We start from the raw sequence: 17,840 nt of genomic DNA on the forward strand, positions 1-17,840 counted from the left end.
TGCAGCAGTGGTATATGTCTTTAATCCCAGGCAGAGGCAGGCCAGTCTGGTCTACATATCAAGTTTCAGGCCTGCAAAGGCTAAATAGGAAGACCCTGTCTTCCTATTACTAGCTGCTGAAGCTCTTGGTGCCTCGACTTCCCCACAATAATAAACTGTAACTGGAAATGTGAGCCAAATAAACTTTCTTCCCTTGGTTGCGTCTGTCACAGTATTTTATAACATCAACAGGCAAGTTGAGTTATGGTTTTGATCAATGGTTCTCAACCTTCCGAATGCTGTGACCCTTTAATACAGTTCCTTGTGTTGTGGTGACCTCAACCGCACAATTATGTGGCGGCTACTGCTATAAACTGTAATGCAAATATCTGATATGTGATCCTTGTATAAGGAAGGGTCTTTCAGCCCTTGAAGGGTCCTGACCCACAGGTTGAGAAAGACTTGTTTAGCTGCTTTGAATAGTAAGCAACTGCTAAAAACAAAACAGGATTAGGAGTAGGGGTATAAGGGGATAAACACTGGTAATTTGTCCCCACACCTCTCCATCCAAACTCCACTGACAGACCTTGGCGACCATGACCACCTGCCCTGTCTGTCCCTTGTCCGTGGCCTTCCTCTGCTTTGTGCGAAGGGGCGAACCCCGCAGGACACGGCGTGGAGCTCCCGGCCCCTCCCGTGAATCCCCGTGGCCGCCCGCGCCGCACCCACTTCCTCTTTCCCTTCCGCGCGCCAGCCAACCGCTCGCCCCAAAAATTCCTGTCACTTCTGACAGGAAGCAAGGAGGCCGCGCACGAGAGACCAGCCCAGCATCTCCGGGGCGCCCCGGGACGGGACGTGGTCGGTCTGCAGCAGCGCCCGGCCTGGCCTTGGGCCTGGACCTGAACCCCGCCGGCTCCTCCACCCCGGTCGGCCAGGTCCTCGGTCCCCGCCTGGGCCCCGGTCGGCCCGGTGCTCCCTCCCTCCTGCCTGGCCCGATCCTCCCTCGCTTCCTCCCCGCCCGGCCGGGTCCTCCCTCCCGCCTGGCCCGGTCCTCCCTCCTTCCCTCCCTCCCCGCCCGTCCCGGTTCTCGGCCCCCTCTGAGCCTGATCCTCAGGCGCGGTGGCGGCCAGGTCCTCAGCCGCCAGCCCGCCATGGAGGTGGAGGAGGCGTTCCAGGCGGTGGGCGAGATGGGCCTCTACCAGATGTACTTGTGCTTCCTGCTGGCCGTGCTGCTGCAGGTGAGTCCCCGGCTCCCCACGGCCCACCGGGCGCTCCGGGCTCGGGCCCCAGGTACCGCGTGAGAGCGGGGCAGGAGGGGTCGGGCGCCCCGCACTGGCGGGCCAGCCACTGAGCTCTCCTAGCCTGTCACCCCAGCGCTGACACATAAGCGCCAGAGCTAGTTAAGGGATGAAAATCATTACCTGCGATCTGCCGCAAAAATGAAAGGGGATCGGTACCCTAAACCATGGCTCTATCACCTTGCAGTCTAAGACAGACGGTGCAGATCCACAAAAGGTCAGATCTGGAGGCCCTCTCTGAGCTCGAGGGGACTTATGCACGGGATTCATTTCTCTGTGGTTTAAAGTTCTACTGGGTTATTCAGCGCTGAGGCCAGCTTTGGTCTGGTGCTATAGGGAAATAATACCATCTACATATTGTATAGAATTCTCAGAACCCAATTGCACTCCTCAACCTAAAACTTGATTCTAGGGGGCCTTAGAGATTCTCTCTTGTCATCCCAACACTGTGGAAACTGAGACAGGAGGATGCCTCTCCTTTCAGGCGTATTGAAGGCCAGCATGAGCTACTTAGTCCCTGGGATGCAGGTCGGTGGTAAAGCCCTAGCATGTGCAAGATTCTGGATTTGATCCCTAGCACCAGGGCTGGAAGGTGAAGCTAGCTAGCTCCCTTCCCAGGAGTCTTGAATTCCCGGCATGAAGTGGGGCTTGATGAGGAAGGCTGATAGCTAAGCCAGTACTTAAGGTGTGATGGTGTTGTTCCAAGGGAAGTTCTGGATCTAAGACAAGGATCTAAGCAGAGCCTACAAGTTGCTTCAGTGTTTCAGTGATACTGATGCAGGAAAGGAGGCAGCGAGGTAAAAGCTGACTTACTCATTCTCTTTTCCCATTGAAACTCCAGAAATTCAGTCGACTTCACCACCAGCCACAGAAAATGGTTCCAGTGATGATATATGGAAAGCCTTCTCTGAGCAGACTGAAAATTAGTTAATACAGAGAAATAGACTTGTACCTGTGATGTCTGATCTTTGTAGAATGGTTTCTTTGACAATAGTCTGTCTAACCAGGAATTCCAAGTATATACTCCCTCTCTGGGCAATCCCTTTGGACCACCTCTCTATCCACCCTCCACTTCCTACGCTAGTGTTCTCTTTTGCTTAGCCAGGTGTCCACCAACTTAGAACAAAATTTTCTTGAGTGTGGTACTGAAAAGACAGCATTCTGGGCCAGGATCTGTTAACTTTCCTGTACGTTTTACTCCCCAACTGCCAGCTGGAGATCCAACCCCAGAACCTTGTGCTTTCTATGCCAGAGTTTTTCTGCTGATCTCCAGTCCACCCCAGTCCTCCCATACATGTATTAATGATGGACCTAGTTCGTTGTAGTTTGTTAAGGAAGAGTTCCAAGCCTTGATAGCTCACTAACCCGTGATTGACATATAGTCATTATTTGCCAGGTTTCAGGGTGTTGCTGGTAGTGGGTGATGGTCTTGTAGGTGTGGGCTGTCTCTGTCACCATGTCCCTTCCTCCCGTAGAGATAACTGGTTCTTCTGAAGTCCTGTTATAAACAAGAGATGAGGGGCATACCATAAGCATCAATAAAACCCTTAGTGAACCATAGTCTAAGCCCAGTCTGCAGCAACACAGGGCTTCAGCCATGAAGAGAATCTGTTCATATCTAGGGGCTCAGCTATAGAAATAATAGAAATAGAAAACCTATTTGTACCTAGCAAGAGCTTTCTAATGGTGACTCCGAAACATAATGGCTCATCACCAGGGTTCTCTGTGAATTGGGATATGTTTTATGTTGCTTCCTAACTTAGAACTTGATTGAGCCTTGTATTAGTCTGGGTTCTGTAGCGGAACAGAACTTATAGAATGAATATCTATCTTTCTATCTATGATATATATATGTGATATATCTATATCTATATCTAATCTATCTATGATATCTATCTATCTATGATCATATATATATATATATGATTTATTAGAATGGCATACAGGCTGTGATCCAATTGGTCCAACAATGGCCAACAAAGGTCCAAGAATGTAGTAGTTGTTCAGTTGCTGAGGCTAGATGTCTCAGCTGGTCTTCAGAAGCTCAAAGAAATAGGCTCTAAAGCCAGTAAAGGAATGGGCTTGCCAGCAAAAGCAAGAGCAAACAGGTGGAAAGCAAAAACTTCCTCCTTCCGAGTCCTTTCTATAGGCTGCCAACAGAAGGTGTGGCCCAGACTAAAGGTGGATCTTCCCAGTTCAAAAGATCTAAATTAAAAGAGGCTCTTTCCACTTCAAATGACTTAATTAAGAAAAAATAGCCCTCACCAATGTAACCAGCCAAGTGGGTTTTAGTTAATTCTAGATGTATTCAAGTTGACAACCAAGGATAGCCATTACAGGCCTCCTGAAGGTCATGATGACCAGGGGACTTTTGGCCAATTGTTTATACCACTTTAAGTGGGGGGGGGGCGTGAGCCATCCTTCCCTCAGTTACATTCTCAGGAACAATGGTTGCCTTGGTCTATGCAGGTGTATAGCACAGATAAAATTGCAAGTCCTTTAGATACCTTCCTTTTGGGGAGGCAGTAGAGATATAAGGGGCTCCAGGCAGTATAGCGGGCTTCTTAGAATCTGGGATATTTCAGAAGTAGAGTGTGGTTTGGAAAGCATCTAGTCTGATGCTTCTGCAGCATTTAGATCTCAGGAGCATGCTTGGCAAGGCCACCCACAGCTCTTTGACAGAGCAGGTGTCACCCTCCAAGGAAGCACAAAAGAAGTCATTACAAATGGGAAAGCAGGTGATGTGACTGGAGTAGAAAGAACTCTGGCCCTGGCATGCTATCTCTGCTGCAGCACGGTTGAGTGAGCTTATGCAAATGACCCTCAGTCCACACCCTGCCTTTGGAGGTGGCTGTCCACAAAAGTTCGCTTTGCAGATTTGGAGGTATTTCCCTAGTCCTTAGCAGTCAGTACTCTATCTGATCAACAAGACTATGAGACCAGTATAGAGCCAACCAAATTAATTAAAGAAGCATTTATAGCTATCCCTGTGGATTCCAGTTGGAAGTAGTAGTAGTAATTGGCATAATTCGTAGACCTTGAGGTTTTTAGAACATTAGATTGTGTCCTTACGACAGTTGGAAGCTATTTCATGACCAGTAGGTAATCAAACTGAAAGGGACACAAGGAGAGGAAAAAAAGAGAGGTTGTAGAGAAAAGAAAGAAAAATGAAACAGTTCTTCAAAGGGCCTACCAGGGTCACAGTTTGGTATATATCCCTTCAGAATTTTTATTAAGTAAATACGCATATAGCCCTTCTTTTGCAGGAATGTATATTACCGCCAAGTTTTGTCTCTTGGCAATGTTTAGACGCCTTGCTAGTGGTGAGAGGTAATACCATCAGAGAACACACACAGACACCCTTAAAACCCAATAGAAAGTCTATATTGCCAGCCAGCAGCTGCCCAGGGGACTTGCCCAAATCATGACGCCCCAAGCCTCAGTGTTCTTTTTTCTTTATGCACAAACCATCACATCCTAGCTGACACACTTTGGTTACTAAGAACAGTTAACAAGAAGCCAGAAGGCAAGGTTGATACACTTAGGGACTTTACTGGGTCCTGAAACTACGGACTAGGTCTTTGGTGGATTTGGTCTTTGTTCCTGTTTTGGTAGGTGAAGGGGCCTGCTGATGGGTTCTAAGGTCAGAATGGTGCTTTCCACATGGCATCAGTTGTGCTAAGGTTGGGAACCTGTTGCAATAGTCACAAGTCAACAGCTTCCTATTTTATTTTTAACAACTGTGGCATATGATCCATTTTATAGGACCATACCTTAGCCTGCTGATCAGTTTCTCGTTTTCAGTTCAAAACCACACCCTGTGGTGCTGGGCCCTTCTTTGTTCTGGACCTGACCTCTTGCCTGTTGATGGGCACTCTTCTTCTCAAACAGGGAGAAAACATCACCTAATAACACTCCTTTATTTCACTGTATTTGTTATTCATTCTGTTTAAATATTTTAAAAATTTTAAAGCACTTCAAATAATGTAGAATAATTCACAAACACCCATATACTTAATTTCTGGTTGAATGATACTAATATTTTTCCATATTTGTTTAAGATTGTGTTGTAGTTTAGCATGTAAGGCAGGACAAATAACACCTGAGGTGTGAAATTATGCATTAACTAAGGAATGACTGCCATGTTGGGATCTGACCATGCATTGTTACAGGAGCTGGTGTGTGTGGCAGGGCAGGCTGTAGGGAATGGAGGAGATGGTCAGAAGCCTGTCAGGACTGACTAGAGTCTGTACCCCTCCCACTGCTTGCCTTCTCAATGAAAAGGATGACTCTGATCATAGACTTACACATTTGCCTGGCCAAGGAATCAGAGCAGGTAAAGCAGATCCGGATGAAGGAGTGCTTGCATGCCCAGCTGCTGTGCTGGTCGACTTGAACCAGCTAACGTATGGCAGTGAACTTGAAACACAAAAGCACCCACCCCAATTCAGCACAAAACCAAAAATAGCTGCCCTTCACATCTACACCTCTCCCTCAATCTTGCTTGTAATATCTCTTTGCGGTCATCCTAGACAAGAACATCCTAGACAGCACTTGACTTAGTGATGCTGTAGGTACCTTTGGGAGTTCCATCTGTCAAATGACAGCTGTATTGATAACAAATTGTACTTTTATGTTGATTTACTTGCAAACAAACTTGAATTGAGGGCCGGTAAGTTAGTTCAGCCAGGTAAGGTGCCTAGTACTAAGCCTGAAGCCCCGAGTTGGATTCCCTGGACCCACACGGTAGAAGAAGAGAACCAAATCGTCTTACAATTTGTCCTCTGACCTCCATACTCACACTCTCCCCGCAGAATAAGTACAAATGGGATAAAACTTTAGAAATTGAATTGATTTAGAAGAAACTCGTGACTATAGCACATAGAAAACAGACCAAGGGCACTTGCAGGGACATCGCACGGCGGAGTCTGGAAGAAACTTGAGTTAGCTCTAGGATGTTTCCCTGGAAGCCTAAGCAGTGTTCTCTTAGCTCTCCCTCCTCTGACTGGCCTAGTGTTTTTGCCAAGGATTAAAGGCCTGCTTCCCCCACTGCCTGGCAAACGATACTTTCTTTACAGGTCTTTAAAAAGTTAGCGTTAACTCTTATCTATACACATGGTCATGCAGAATACCAGTTCCCCAGTAAGTGATGCACCAAGCCATTGACAGTAAGGGAGGAGACTGGGCTTTTTTGCAGTCTTCAGAAAGATGAAGCTTAGGTTTAGAGAGAAATTTGAAGGTCATTTTAGATGGAAAACACCATTGCAGAAGTGGAGAATACCGCATACCTGTGCTACAGTGCATATCGGATGGAGCTGGAGCGGCGACTCAAAAGTTAGGAGCCCTCGCTGTTCCTCCAGGGAAAAGTTGTGTATGTCACTCTGGGAGAGGTACAGGAAGGCTGCTGGGGAGTTAGTTAAAGTTTAGGGGAAGGAACTCTTGGCATAAGCAATACTCTAGTCAGAGGAGGGTAAGCAAATAGCACACTCCTTAGCAATCCTTGAAAATATCCTAGAATAAACTCAGTTTCTTCCAAACTCTGTCATGTGGTGTCCCTGCAAGTGCTGGACCTGAGTTTGCTCCTCAGCACCCATATGAGGCAGCTCACAACTACCTCTTCTGGTCTCCACTGACACCTACACACACACATACACACACACACACACACACACACGCACGCACGCACGCATGCACGCACGCACTCACAGTCACGCACCACGTGGCATACATTCACAAAGACGCATGCACACATAAACTCCATTAAAACAAACAAATAACCAAGTGACACAGAGTCTATTCTTAGATCTGGTAAGAGACAGTGTGTCTTCGCCCTGACCATGCAGTCTCTGCTGATTAAAGTCTGGGAAGTCCTGGGTCACACTGTTGGCATAGTACTGTACTACTTACTGTTCAGAAGACAAGCATCCCATTGGACCCTCTGGAGAGGCTGGTTAGATAGGAGTGCATGGGCAAAGACATACCGTTAAGATCCAGTTGTCCTTCGAGAAGTCGTGAGGTTTGGAGAACGTGACTGTGGCTAAGCCTCAGGCTCAGGTTAAGACCTGTGTGCCCTCACAGCTCATGGTAAGTCATGCCTGCGAGTGAGTAGGCCAGTGCAGACCTCTTCTGTGTGAGATAGTTAGCAAGTGGGTCGTAGGAAGATAATCCCGCACCCATTGATCTGACCAGAGCAGTTTGCTGAGGAGTTTTGGGAATCTGAGCTGGTGATGCGGTGTAGATGGATGAGAGGAGAGACGAGAGGCACCGGTGATTTAGGATGTGTGCATACCACACTTTAAACCTCTCAAATACATCCCCCTCAGCAAGTCCCTCAGTCAATAGCTAATAATGCTCTCCACTCCAGACGCCGGGCATGTGGTCTTGCTTTCACGAGTAGGGGCTTATCCACACAGTGCTTCTGGCTGACCAGTTAAACAGCGGAGTCCTAAGTGCATAAAATGCCAGCAATGGAATCAACTTTGATTTTTGTCCTTTCTGCTCCCCTGAAAAGGATCTGCCCCTAAAGTTAGGTGAAGCCGTTCTCATCTTGGTTTTGTGGCTAGAGGAACCCTTGAATGGTTTTTAATTGCCCCGTCTCTTGTTCCGACTCACAAAGTAAATGCCAGACATAACCATGACTTCACAGTCTAGGGTTGGGATGGTTTCCTGGGAAATATTATGAAAGCCCATAATGGTGTTGCTACAAAATTACTTTAGAAACCTTCAGTTTGAGACACTTAAATTTTCAATGCCCTTGAGTCATTTTTGTAGTTGTAATTACACTGGGGCGAGGGGCAGGATGGGAGGAATCCAGTCATCTGTGGCACTTGTTCTTCCCCGGAGCTGGACCCGGAGGAGATAAGGATTTATGTGAGATGCTGTTCGTCCCACGCGGAAGGAGAATAGATAGTGGTTTCTTTACTGCGGCCCTAAAGCACCTTCGCTGATAGGTGTGATTTCATTAGACAAAAATGGGGGTGAGTGGGCACATGGTAGTGGCCGAGTGATAGTAAAGAACGAGAGATGGCTTTTGTTCCCTGGTGGGGAGCAGAGTCCGATGTGTGAACTGTGGGGAAGTGTCACAGTCAAAAATGGCAAACCAAGGAAAGGCACCCCTATGTTCCGTGTGGGTGATATAGCCCAGGGCTGCTTATGTCACCTTTGACTTCCTATGACCATGTAACCCAGGATGTACCGCAGTATGGAAGACCAACATTAATGTAGCTATGGGTTTGGGGCTCCACCTCGCTGACCTAATCTCACAGTGCTCTTGTATAATGTCTATCACACAGCATGGCTGCTACCTGCCTGCTGTGTCTCCCTGGTGAGTAGCAAAACCAAGCATGACCATTGGCTGGCACTGCATAGAAGAGCTGCATAGTTTTTTTAGCCTCTCTGTTAACATAAGATGATGAACCCATGTATTAAGGACCTTGAACATATATGCCTACATGTATGCATGCACACGCATGCTTGTTCATAGAAGGGTCCCAGACGACATGGTGAGAGGTGGGAGGAGGGCAGAGGGGATGAGAAAGATAGATAATAAAGCTTATTCTGCTTACAGACAGCTAGGAATGAGGTGGGGGTCACACTGCTTCAGACATGCTGATTAGCTGGTTTCCATCGTTCCCTATAAATAAAGCAATATAATGGCACCCCTTCATTTTGAACCGCTTTCCCCAAATTGTAGTATATCCCCTGAACAGTGACCTTCATAGTGAGGCACACCTCAGAGGAGAGATCCCTTTAGAGCATTTTCTCTTTTCTCTAGAATATTGCTTATCCTAGAACAATCCAGACAAGAATATTATGTGCTAATATATATTCAGCAGAGACCTATCCTAGGAATGGAACATAGCCAGCATTATAAAAGCACATGCTAATGTCCTTCTCGGTCACTTATGCATCCTCCTGTTGAATAGGGGGACCCTGGATTATTTACTTTGGAGGCCAAAAGGTGAATCCGACAGAACCAATGTGCAGGAGCACAGCTTCTGGGCCACTGGAGAGGAAGCCGAGTTGGTGAGGAAACCAGTCAATGAGGCTGACTTTCAGAGGATGGGAAGCATTTTAACATTGCTGACAGGAGATGGTGCCTTCAGGGAGAGGAGCGGAATGCACAGCCGTAGAAGGGGGCACAGTAGAGCGGGAACGTGGCCGGTTTGTTTTGCCTGATGAAAGGCTGCGCTTTGAGTCATCTCCTGTGTTCCCTCGGCCCATGTTTTTCATTTCTGTATACCCATCAATTAGATCTCAGCAGATTGTAATCAGAGGGGCAGTCACTAAATGGATGAAAGCGGCTCCGTGATTATAGCTACTGCTAGATGTGTAATCTATTTGTTCTTGTGATTATTAAGGTTTTTATTTTTATAAGCTGATTGCCTCCTCTTCTAAAATGTCCTTAATAGTATGCAAACAAGGTCCAGAGAGCATGGAAGCCTAGGAATATATTTTCCTTTGCACCTTATAGTAATCTCACAGTGTGTGGATCCATGGTAGCTTTGCCCTTCTCCCAAAATGTCCACAGTCCATCCACTCAAAATAGTTTGGGACGGCTTTATGTCCCCTCAGCCTTACCAAGAGGGGAAGAATCATAACCCTGGTTTTGCATTAGCTTCTAAGAAATGCACAGAATGTCATGACTCCTTTTCTCTTCTGGACTAATTCCATTGCCTACCACTGATAAATGCCCCCACTGTGGGCTTCTGCTTGTCTACTGGGCAGAACATGCCCCCGATGAACAGTGTGCAAAGAGCCCCTAGCTAGAGTTCTTGGTAAACTGAACAGGAATCTTCTGACAAACTGTCTTCATGTGCCTCGGTAGCTCTTACAGTGAGTCAGCTCATGGCCAAACACTGATAGGAATCACATACTCTGTATTTTTTTAGACACTCTGTTTAGCAGTATTTTAGGCCAAGTTCAAAGTTATCAGGGATCTTTTGTTTTTGTTTTTGCTTTTTTTCTTCTTTCTTTTTTTTTTTTTCTCAAGGCAGGGTTTCTTTGTAGCTTTGGGCTCTATCCTGGAATTCACTCTGTAGACAATGCTGGCCTCTAACTCACAGAAATCTGTCTGTCTCTACCTTTCAAGTGCTGGGATTAAAGGTGTGTGCCACCACTGCCCGGCTTTGGAGAATCTTATTTTCTTAAAATAAGATTGTCGTAATTTTCACACTAATTATGTATTTTGATTTTTAAATCTGAAATAATCATCCAACAGTGAGAGCTAACATAAACAAATATCCATATTAGTAAAGAATGGCTGCAACATCCCATAAACCCAACTATGAGAAGTCCCCAGATCTACAGCAATTGGCAGATGGCTTATGTATTCAATAAATATTTCTTAAATGAATTGGTGCTTTATTTTTTCTGTTAGTGGACAGTTATGGTTAGATTAAACCAAGATTGTACAGCTACAAACTGTAATCTGAATATGCCTGAGATTCTGAATCCTTCTACATGTTATGAGTTGCATGTTACATTTTAAAACAATGTCCTATTTAGGTTATGAGTCCAAAGGCAACAGCTCCAGGTAAGTTATTATTTGAGCTGAAAACACTGTGCCGAGAAGGAAAATAACTGGAATACAGTCTTTTAAGCCAGAGCCAGTGACGCGGGCTTTGCTGCCAGTGTTTACAGTATCACACAGAGCCTGCAGCATCAAACACATCCCAGACGTGGAAGGAGAACTGACTGAAGAAACACAAAGTGCTCCCCGGTGGACTGCTGATGGCCCTCTCATAGCATGGGATGCTGCTTCTTCATGCTTTTCTTCCTGGCTTCTTCTGTAGCCCATTTCTAGCTAACACAAAACAAAATACAGAAGCAAGACACCTCTCTTTCCTCTTCCTCCTCTCTCTTCCTCCTTTCTTCTTCTTTCTCTTCCTCCTCATCTTTTTCAGTTATTTATTTTCACTTTATGTGTGTGCATGTTTTGCCTGCATGTATTTTGTATACTATGTGTATGTCTGGTGGCCTGTGAAAGTCAGAGAGGGGCATAAGATTCCCTGGAACTGGGGTTGTGGATGTATCTGAACTGCCCTGTGGGTGCTGGGAATGATATCTGGGTCCTCTGGAAGAAGACCTAGCACTCTTAACTGCTGAGCCATCTCTCCAGCCCTTTCCCCCTTTTCCTGTCTTCTTCCTTCTCTTCTATGCCTCTCTAAGTTAGGGTAGTGTGTATTTTAAGCTTTCTTGAACGCACTGTGTAACTGGGGATGAACTTGGACTTTGGAGTTTTCTGCTTCTACCTCCTAAGTACTGGAATACAGAAGTGATGTACCAGGCATGGTTTATGCAGCCGTAGGCAAGTGCTCTACCAACCAAGCCACATCCCTAGCCCAGTCACTGTATCTTTCAAGGTTTGCAGGCTTCCCAGGTTTTCCACACAGATGCCCACGTCTGCAGCATTGGATTCTCTGTGTTTTCTTTCAGCTCTATGTGGCCACAGAAGCCATCCTCATTGCACTGATTGGAGCTACACCATCGTATCACTGGGACATGGCCGAGCTCCTGCCCAACCAGAGCCACAGCAATCAGTCGGATAGCAAAGAACAGGCCTTTGGGGACTGGCTCCTGACCGCCAACGGCAGTGAGATCCATAAGCACGTACATTTCAGCAGCAGCTTCACCTCCATCGCCTCCGAGGTAAGCAGGCCACCATTAGGCCGCCACATTAGCCAGGCGACATGGGGATAAGTTCCGAAGAAGCCTCTCTTGACTGTAGAATCCTTTTAAAGGTAAATTAAAAACTTGTGTCTCTCTTACTACAAAGCAAAGGGACTACAAGTGGCCTAGCTGTGCCTCCCAGAACTTGTGTTTTGGTCCCATGCTGTATGTAGACACAAGACACCTTGACCACACAAGATAAAGTACAGATGCCTCCCCGAGTATATGCAGGAAGCCCTGCTCTGGGGGTCCACTGCTGACCAAGAGACTCTGGTGCAGCTAGACACCAGAGATGATGCAGTTGAGAGCTGTCTGCCGAGGGTAGCCTTAAGAAATCCTGCTTTGATCTTTGTATCTCCATGGCCCAGTAGCAACTGGTAGCCGCCCCACCACTAGCCTCTTAAAAAGACAAGTAGCATCATTGATTGTTTACTATAGAGCAGACATTGTGATATTTTATAGGTTTGTCTTATTTACTCAGAGCAATTTTATGGGGTGGGCCGTTCTCTCCATTTGGCAGATAGAGACACCAAGACTGAGGTCAAGCTTGAATCCTAAGGACAGTGTTGGTATTTAAATAGATTTGTGCTGAGGAGCCTGTGTTCTTCATTCCGTTTCCAAGAAAGAACATGCAGTCTGCCTCCAGACTGGGTGCACATGGCTTAGGTTCTTTTCGACTGGTAACCACAGCCAAATATTTTTTCTACTTACCTGAGAATAATTTCAAACTGACAGAGCCGGGAATATAGCTCACAGTAGTAACACGCTTGCCTGTCATATGGGAAGCCCTAGGTTCTATTTTTAGAACTCTTCTCTTCTTGGGGGAGATTCGGGAAGACATAACAGGCCTCTTCTGCCTTACCTTTTCATCATGGAATTGTTTGTTTTTCCCAAAGACTTACTCTGCGTCTGCCGTATGCACGCTGTCTCCTCATCCAGACTGCGTGAGTCACATGTGAGCTGTTAGGCTGCTCCTGCCTGGCACCTCCGAGGCCTGTCGGGGTTGATTGAATTGGTCGGTAGAGGTGGCTTCCAGCCTCCCTGTTGTTCCGCAAAGCACCATTCAGGCAAGAACTGGCAGCAGAGATTAATGGTTCGTGAGCATGGCTGGGAGCTCAGGCGGATGGCATGCTGGCCACTCACAGGTCTATGCATCACGTTGGGTTCATTTTAATTGCAGTTGAGACGCAGCCCCAAGCCAACCCCCACTCCACTTCTTAGCACTGATTCATTTTCGGTTCCCCCTCCACGTTTCAATTGTTTCCACAGTCTTCATTTTGGCAGTATTGCAACAGTCTGTGGTATATGCATCGTCTGAGACATGGCTCTTGGTGAAGTTCTTTAGTCTAAAAATCAACGTTTAAAAGCAAGGTCTTGGGCCAGCATGAGAATGACTCAGAGGGTAAAGGCACTTGTTGCTTAGCCTGATGGCCTGAGTTTGATACCTGAACCCACATGCTAGAATGAGAAAACCAACTCTTGCCAACTGTCCTCTGACTTTGACAAATGCCATGGTGGGGCATACATGTCCCCCACCCCACTAAATAAACGCAAATAAAATAAAATAAAATAAATAAGAACTTTCATTTGCCTGTGTAGAGAGAGACCAAGCTAGTGTTTATAGAGCTTTACAGTCTAGGATAATGTGTTAAAACCCACAGGTTATAGCTTCTACCAACATTTTATTGTACTTGATCTTGAAGGAACTGTTTTATGGGGGGCTTGCAAAAGGTGAATAAAGGGTTATGTGATTAACACGGTATTTAATTTTTTAAAAATCCTCTAATCCAGGAGTCTTGACTATTCTCAAATGAGCTAATAGCCATTGGGGTGGATTTCTGTGGCAGATTGCTGTCTGCTGTATTCAAATTATTCCCTGAGCTCTGAATCCTACAGAAAACACCAAATATCATGGAGACACACAATTATCATGCTTAATTAATGTTTGCAACCAAAAAGTGCAAGGTTGGAATCTTTAATATCATTGTGGATATTGAAGAGCTGAAGTTGACTGACTATTATCTTGAGATTAATATATTTTTCCTCAAGCAGGACCCTGGGGTCAAAAGACAGAGTATTAAAACTATTTGAAATATTCGCTGCAATTAATTGCTGCCGGGGCTAATTTTTTTTTAATGTCTTGCTTCCTTACGCCTGTGCTACTGATTGTTATCGCCTGCACACTTCACCCATTAAGTGGTAATTCAGAATGACAACTACATGGAAATGAAGCGAGTTAGTTAATCACCATGAAACCGCTCTGGAAATGCCCTGTCCAAGTACTCTCCAGTCGCGGGAGCGCTCACTGCCTGATTGGCTCCCGGAGGGAGGCTCCCTGCACAAAGCTATTTGTGATTTTCTTTTTTTTTTATTATGGAGAAGACAAGGGCAAAGGGGTCGGTAAGGATGTTTGTGTGGACTTGTTATCAGTACCGCTCAAGGTCCTGGAGAGCCCTCAAGGTCGTTCTTCGGGCATTTTAGGGAGCTGCTGTTGGCTCCAGCGGTGCAGTCATGAGATACCCACAAGATAAGAGTCTGGCCTGCAGAAGTGGTCACTGTAGTTTGGTTTTTCCCCAAGTGTGACTTCAAGCCGCAGGGAGCTGGATCAATGGGCATAGGCCAATCTTGTTTACCCTTGTTTAGGTGGCCTGCCATAGCAACCAGGGACATAGCTGCCTTTGTCTTCCTTTGCGTTTTGACCTGGTGGGCTGAACAGCCACCGCTCTGCCCCCATTTCTTGGAATGCTGAAGAGGTACTTGTGAAATATACTGGGTCCCAGCACAATCCACCAGAGAGCCATGGCCCCATCAGCTGAGGGATGGCATGGCTCTCAGGCCTGCTGGAGTCATTGCTCGCTGCATGCTCATGGCCATTGTTCTTAGTAGAAATCCTTGTTCACTAATGAACAGGCTTTCATGAGCTAAATTAAAACACAGTGTTCTTTAGATGTCAGATTGGGTATTGAAAGGATAGCCCCTCGAATTCCAAATGTCTCCCATACTTCGTTTGATGAGAATGCCACCCAGTGGCTCTGAAGTAAAGATAGTCAGGTAGTCTTTGGGTACTCATAAACCCTAGCATAAGGCTTGACGTAATGACACCACAGTGCTGTCGGTGTGGGGCCCAGTAGCACAGGTTGGAATCCCAGCAGTCAGGGAGCAGAGGCAGGAGGAGCACTGCTGGTTCAAGGTCAGCCAGAAACAAGAATCTACTGTTTGTGAAGATGCTCACTCATTGCATACATAATTCAGTGAGTGTTAATTAGTGCCAGCAGGCGCTGTAAGATTAGCGCGCGGGTTACAAATGTGCCCTCAGGAAGCTCAGTATCATTTGGGAGAGACCAGGGAACACATGGCCCACTGCATCAAGCAGAGGAAAGTGTGGGACGATATGGCAGGGAGGAGAGAGGGTCAGCTCCACCGGGGAGTGTCAGACCAAGCTGGGATGTGGACATTGTTACAGAGGATGAAGTGCAGCAGGAGGAAGCTGGCTCTGTGGAGAGAGGGAGGCCAGGGCCTACCTATGTACAAAAAATGGTTAGTTCCCGACAGGAGTCAGGCTTTCTGGCAGAAATGGAAATGTTTGCTTCCCTCCGGGTGGCCATGCTCTCACCTAGGCTCCTGCAAAGCAGTCATGCATCACTCATATGTGGGTGATAGGGTCATCACCTGCCCTGGGCCTAAACAAGGAGAGCAAGAGAGAGCCAGGCCTCCTTGGAGGAGGGAAATGACCTAATACTTGTCAAAACCTACTATGCACATCTTTTACTTACCACATACGGCTCCTATGTTGAGATCATGTGTCTCAACTACTTCCATGAAATGCCACCATAAACTAAGAGGATGAGTAGAAGAGAATAGGCCGTTTAGGCCACAAGGGGAACACTAAGCAGATAGACCTGTGACTTTCCTGATTGGCTGAGAGTCAGGCTGCCCACACTGAAGTTCTCAAAGCTAGCAGAGAGGTCCTTCTGCTCCCCGCAGATCGCTAGGAGTATGCTTGCTGGAGGGGCATGCGCTGCCATGTCCGTGCTCTGGGGCCGTCTGGGAGCACGGGGCAGTCTGGGAGCGTGGGGCGGTCCAGAAGCGTGGGGCGCTCCGGGAGCGTGGGGCGCTCCGGGAGCGTGGGATGGTCTGGGATCGTGGGGCAGTCTGGGAGGATGGGGCGGTCCGTGACCGTGGGGCTCTCCGGGAACACGGGGCGGCCCGGGAGCGTGGGGCTCTCCGGGAGCACGGGGCAGCCCAGCAATATGCAATGTGGAAGGAAAAGCGGGCATCTGGGGCCAGTGTCATGTGGAGACCTGAGTATAGCACACAGACTGCAAGTCAGTGTCACAAACCCAGCTCCAAACCAGAAACTGCATTGGGCATCTGCATTTAAGATATACACACCACAGACTAAGGCACACTCTGGGGCATAATCCTAGCCGAATATGAAAACTTACAGTAAAAACTGCTATGGAATGTAACTCCAAAGCATTGTCATGTTTGCCCTCCTGTCAAACTTCTGTTTTCTAAGCAGAGGGCACAGAGCATCTACTGCCTTTTCTCTCGCTTCCTTTCCAGCAATACCTTATACTTTTCCTCCAAGTCAATGGTTCTCAGCCTGTAGGTCACGACCCCTTTGAGGTCAACTGACCCTTTTACCGGGGTCATCTAAGACCATCAGGAAACACAAATATTTGCATCATGATTCATAACAGTAGCAGAATTACAGTTACGAAGTAGCAATTTAAATAATTTTATGGTTGGAGGTCACCACAACGCAAGGAACTGTATTCAAGGGTCACGGCCCTAGGGAGGTGGAGACCACTGCTCTAAGTTACAGGACCTGCTTATCCCTCCTTTCCTTCCGATGGCTGATTTTCCCGCATGTTTCCCGAGTAGAACAAATGCTGAGGGCTAAAAATAGAAAGTCTTTCCCCAGTATATTGTCGAGTCTGTGCGAAGGGAGGCTGTGGGGACAGGAGGAGAATAATGTGTAGAAGTCGGTTGGATAATTATCTAGCTGTAAACCGTGCAGCCTGCCTTTTGACAGCTCTTTGATGTCTGTATTTCTCATTACTTGGCTGCTAACTTTGCTTTTCGAATTATGCCTTAGCACGGAGTCCATTTTGGGGAAGTGCATTGTTTTTCTTCCAGATGACCATATTTCTGCCACGTCAGAGAAATCATTGCTTCAACTTGACATCTCCATAAAGATGAAGGCTTGATGAATTGAGGGCATGTTGAAGACACATCTATGGCCCCCTTTAAAACTCACCACTAAGCTTTCTTCCACGTTTGGTTGGCATAATCCGCTCCAGCAGGCATCCGTAATTCCTATCCCAAGAGAACACAGCCTCTCTGGACACCAGGTCTCCATGCCTAGCTTTTGTCCGCTCTCTTCCAGAGGCCCCCATTCTGCCCAGGTCAGCCTAGGCTCACTCGCAGCCTTGGACGAGCCTTCCCACTGTCTGCTTGCCATCTCCATTCCACACTCTGTGTCGCAGCCAGGGTAGGTTTGTCCTCCGTGGATCCGTACTTAAGTCCCGTATTGGGACACCCATTTAATCTCAGCCTTTAAACAAGTAAGAATGAAGTCTGAACAAAATCCTCTCCCAAATATGTCAGTGATAGCCGGCCAAGAGTCAGTCTGCCTTCACTCTCGTCACCTCTGCTCTCCCACCTTTCCTCCCCTTCAAAGAGCTGGAAGGCTCTGCTGAGCACCTGTGCTAGTCCCGCAGCTGTGCGCGCCATATTTATACTCCTTTCAGCCTTTATGGTGGGGGCACCTGCTCTTGTTTCTGCCCTGAATTATGCCTGACCCGTTTTCTGTAGAGTGAACGATGATGTCTCTTTTTACCACTAGGCCCTTCCAGTCCATTTTGAAATAGAATATAATAAAATACT

General features: G+C 46.9%; 1 protein-coding gene across 2 annotated transcripts in view; it reads left to right on the forward strand.

The window, feature by feature from the left end:
- Positions 1–754: 754 nt before the first annotated feature.
- Slc22a15 (solute carrier family 22 member 15) overlaps positions 755–17,840 on the forward strand; it is a 53,047-nt gene continuing 35,961 nt past the window's right edge. Inside the window, exons 1-2 of one of the 2 annotated variants that reach the window (XM_075981778.1) lie at positions 755–1,217; positions 11,715–11,927. In XM_075981778.1, coding sequence (XP_075837893.1) covers positions 1,131–1,217; positions 11,715–11,927 — 300 coding nt within the window. In that variant the 5' untranslated portion in view covers positions 755–1,130. The remainder of the gene's footprint in view (positions 1,218–11,714; positions 11,928–17,840) is intronic. The other variant, XM_075981777.1, reaches the window with a different exon arrangement.

The sequence above is a fragment of the Microtus pennsylvanicus genome, chromosome 7 (genome assembly GCF_037038515.1).
Source record: "Microtus pennsylvanicus isolate mMicPen1 chromosome 7, mMicPen1.hap1, whole genome shotgun sequence".
Taxonomy (NCBI): Eukaryota; Metazoa; Chordata; class Mammalia; order Rodentia; family Cricetidae; genus Microtus; species Microtus pennsylvanicus.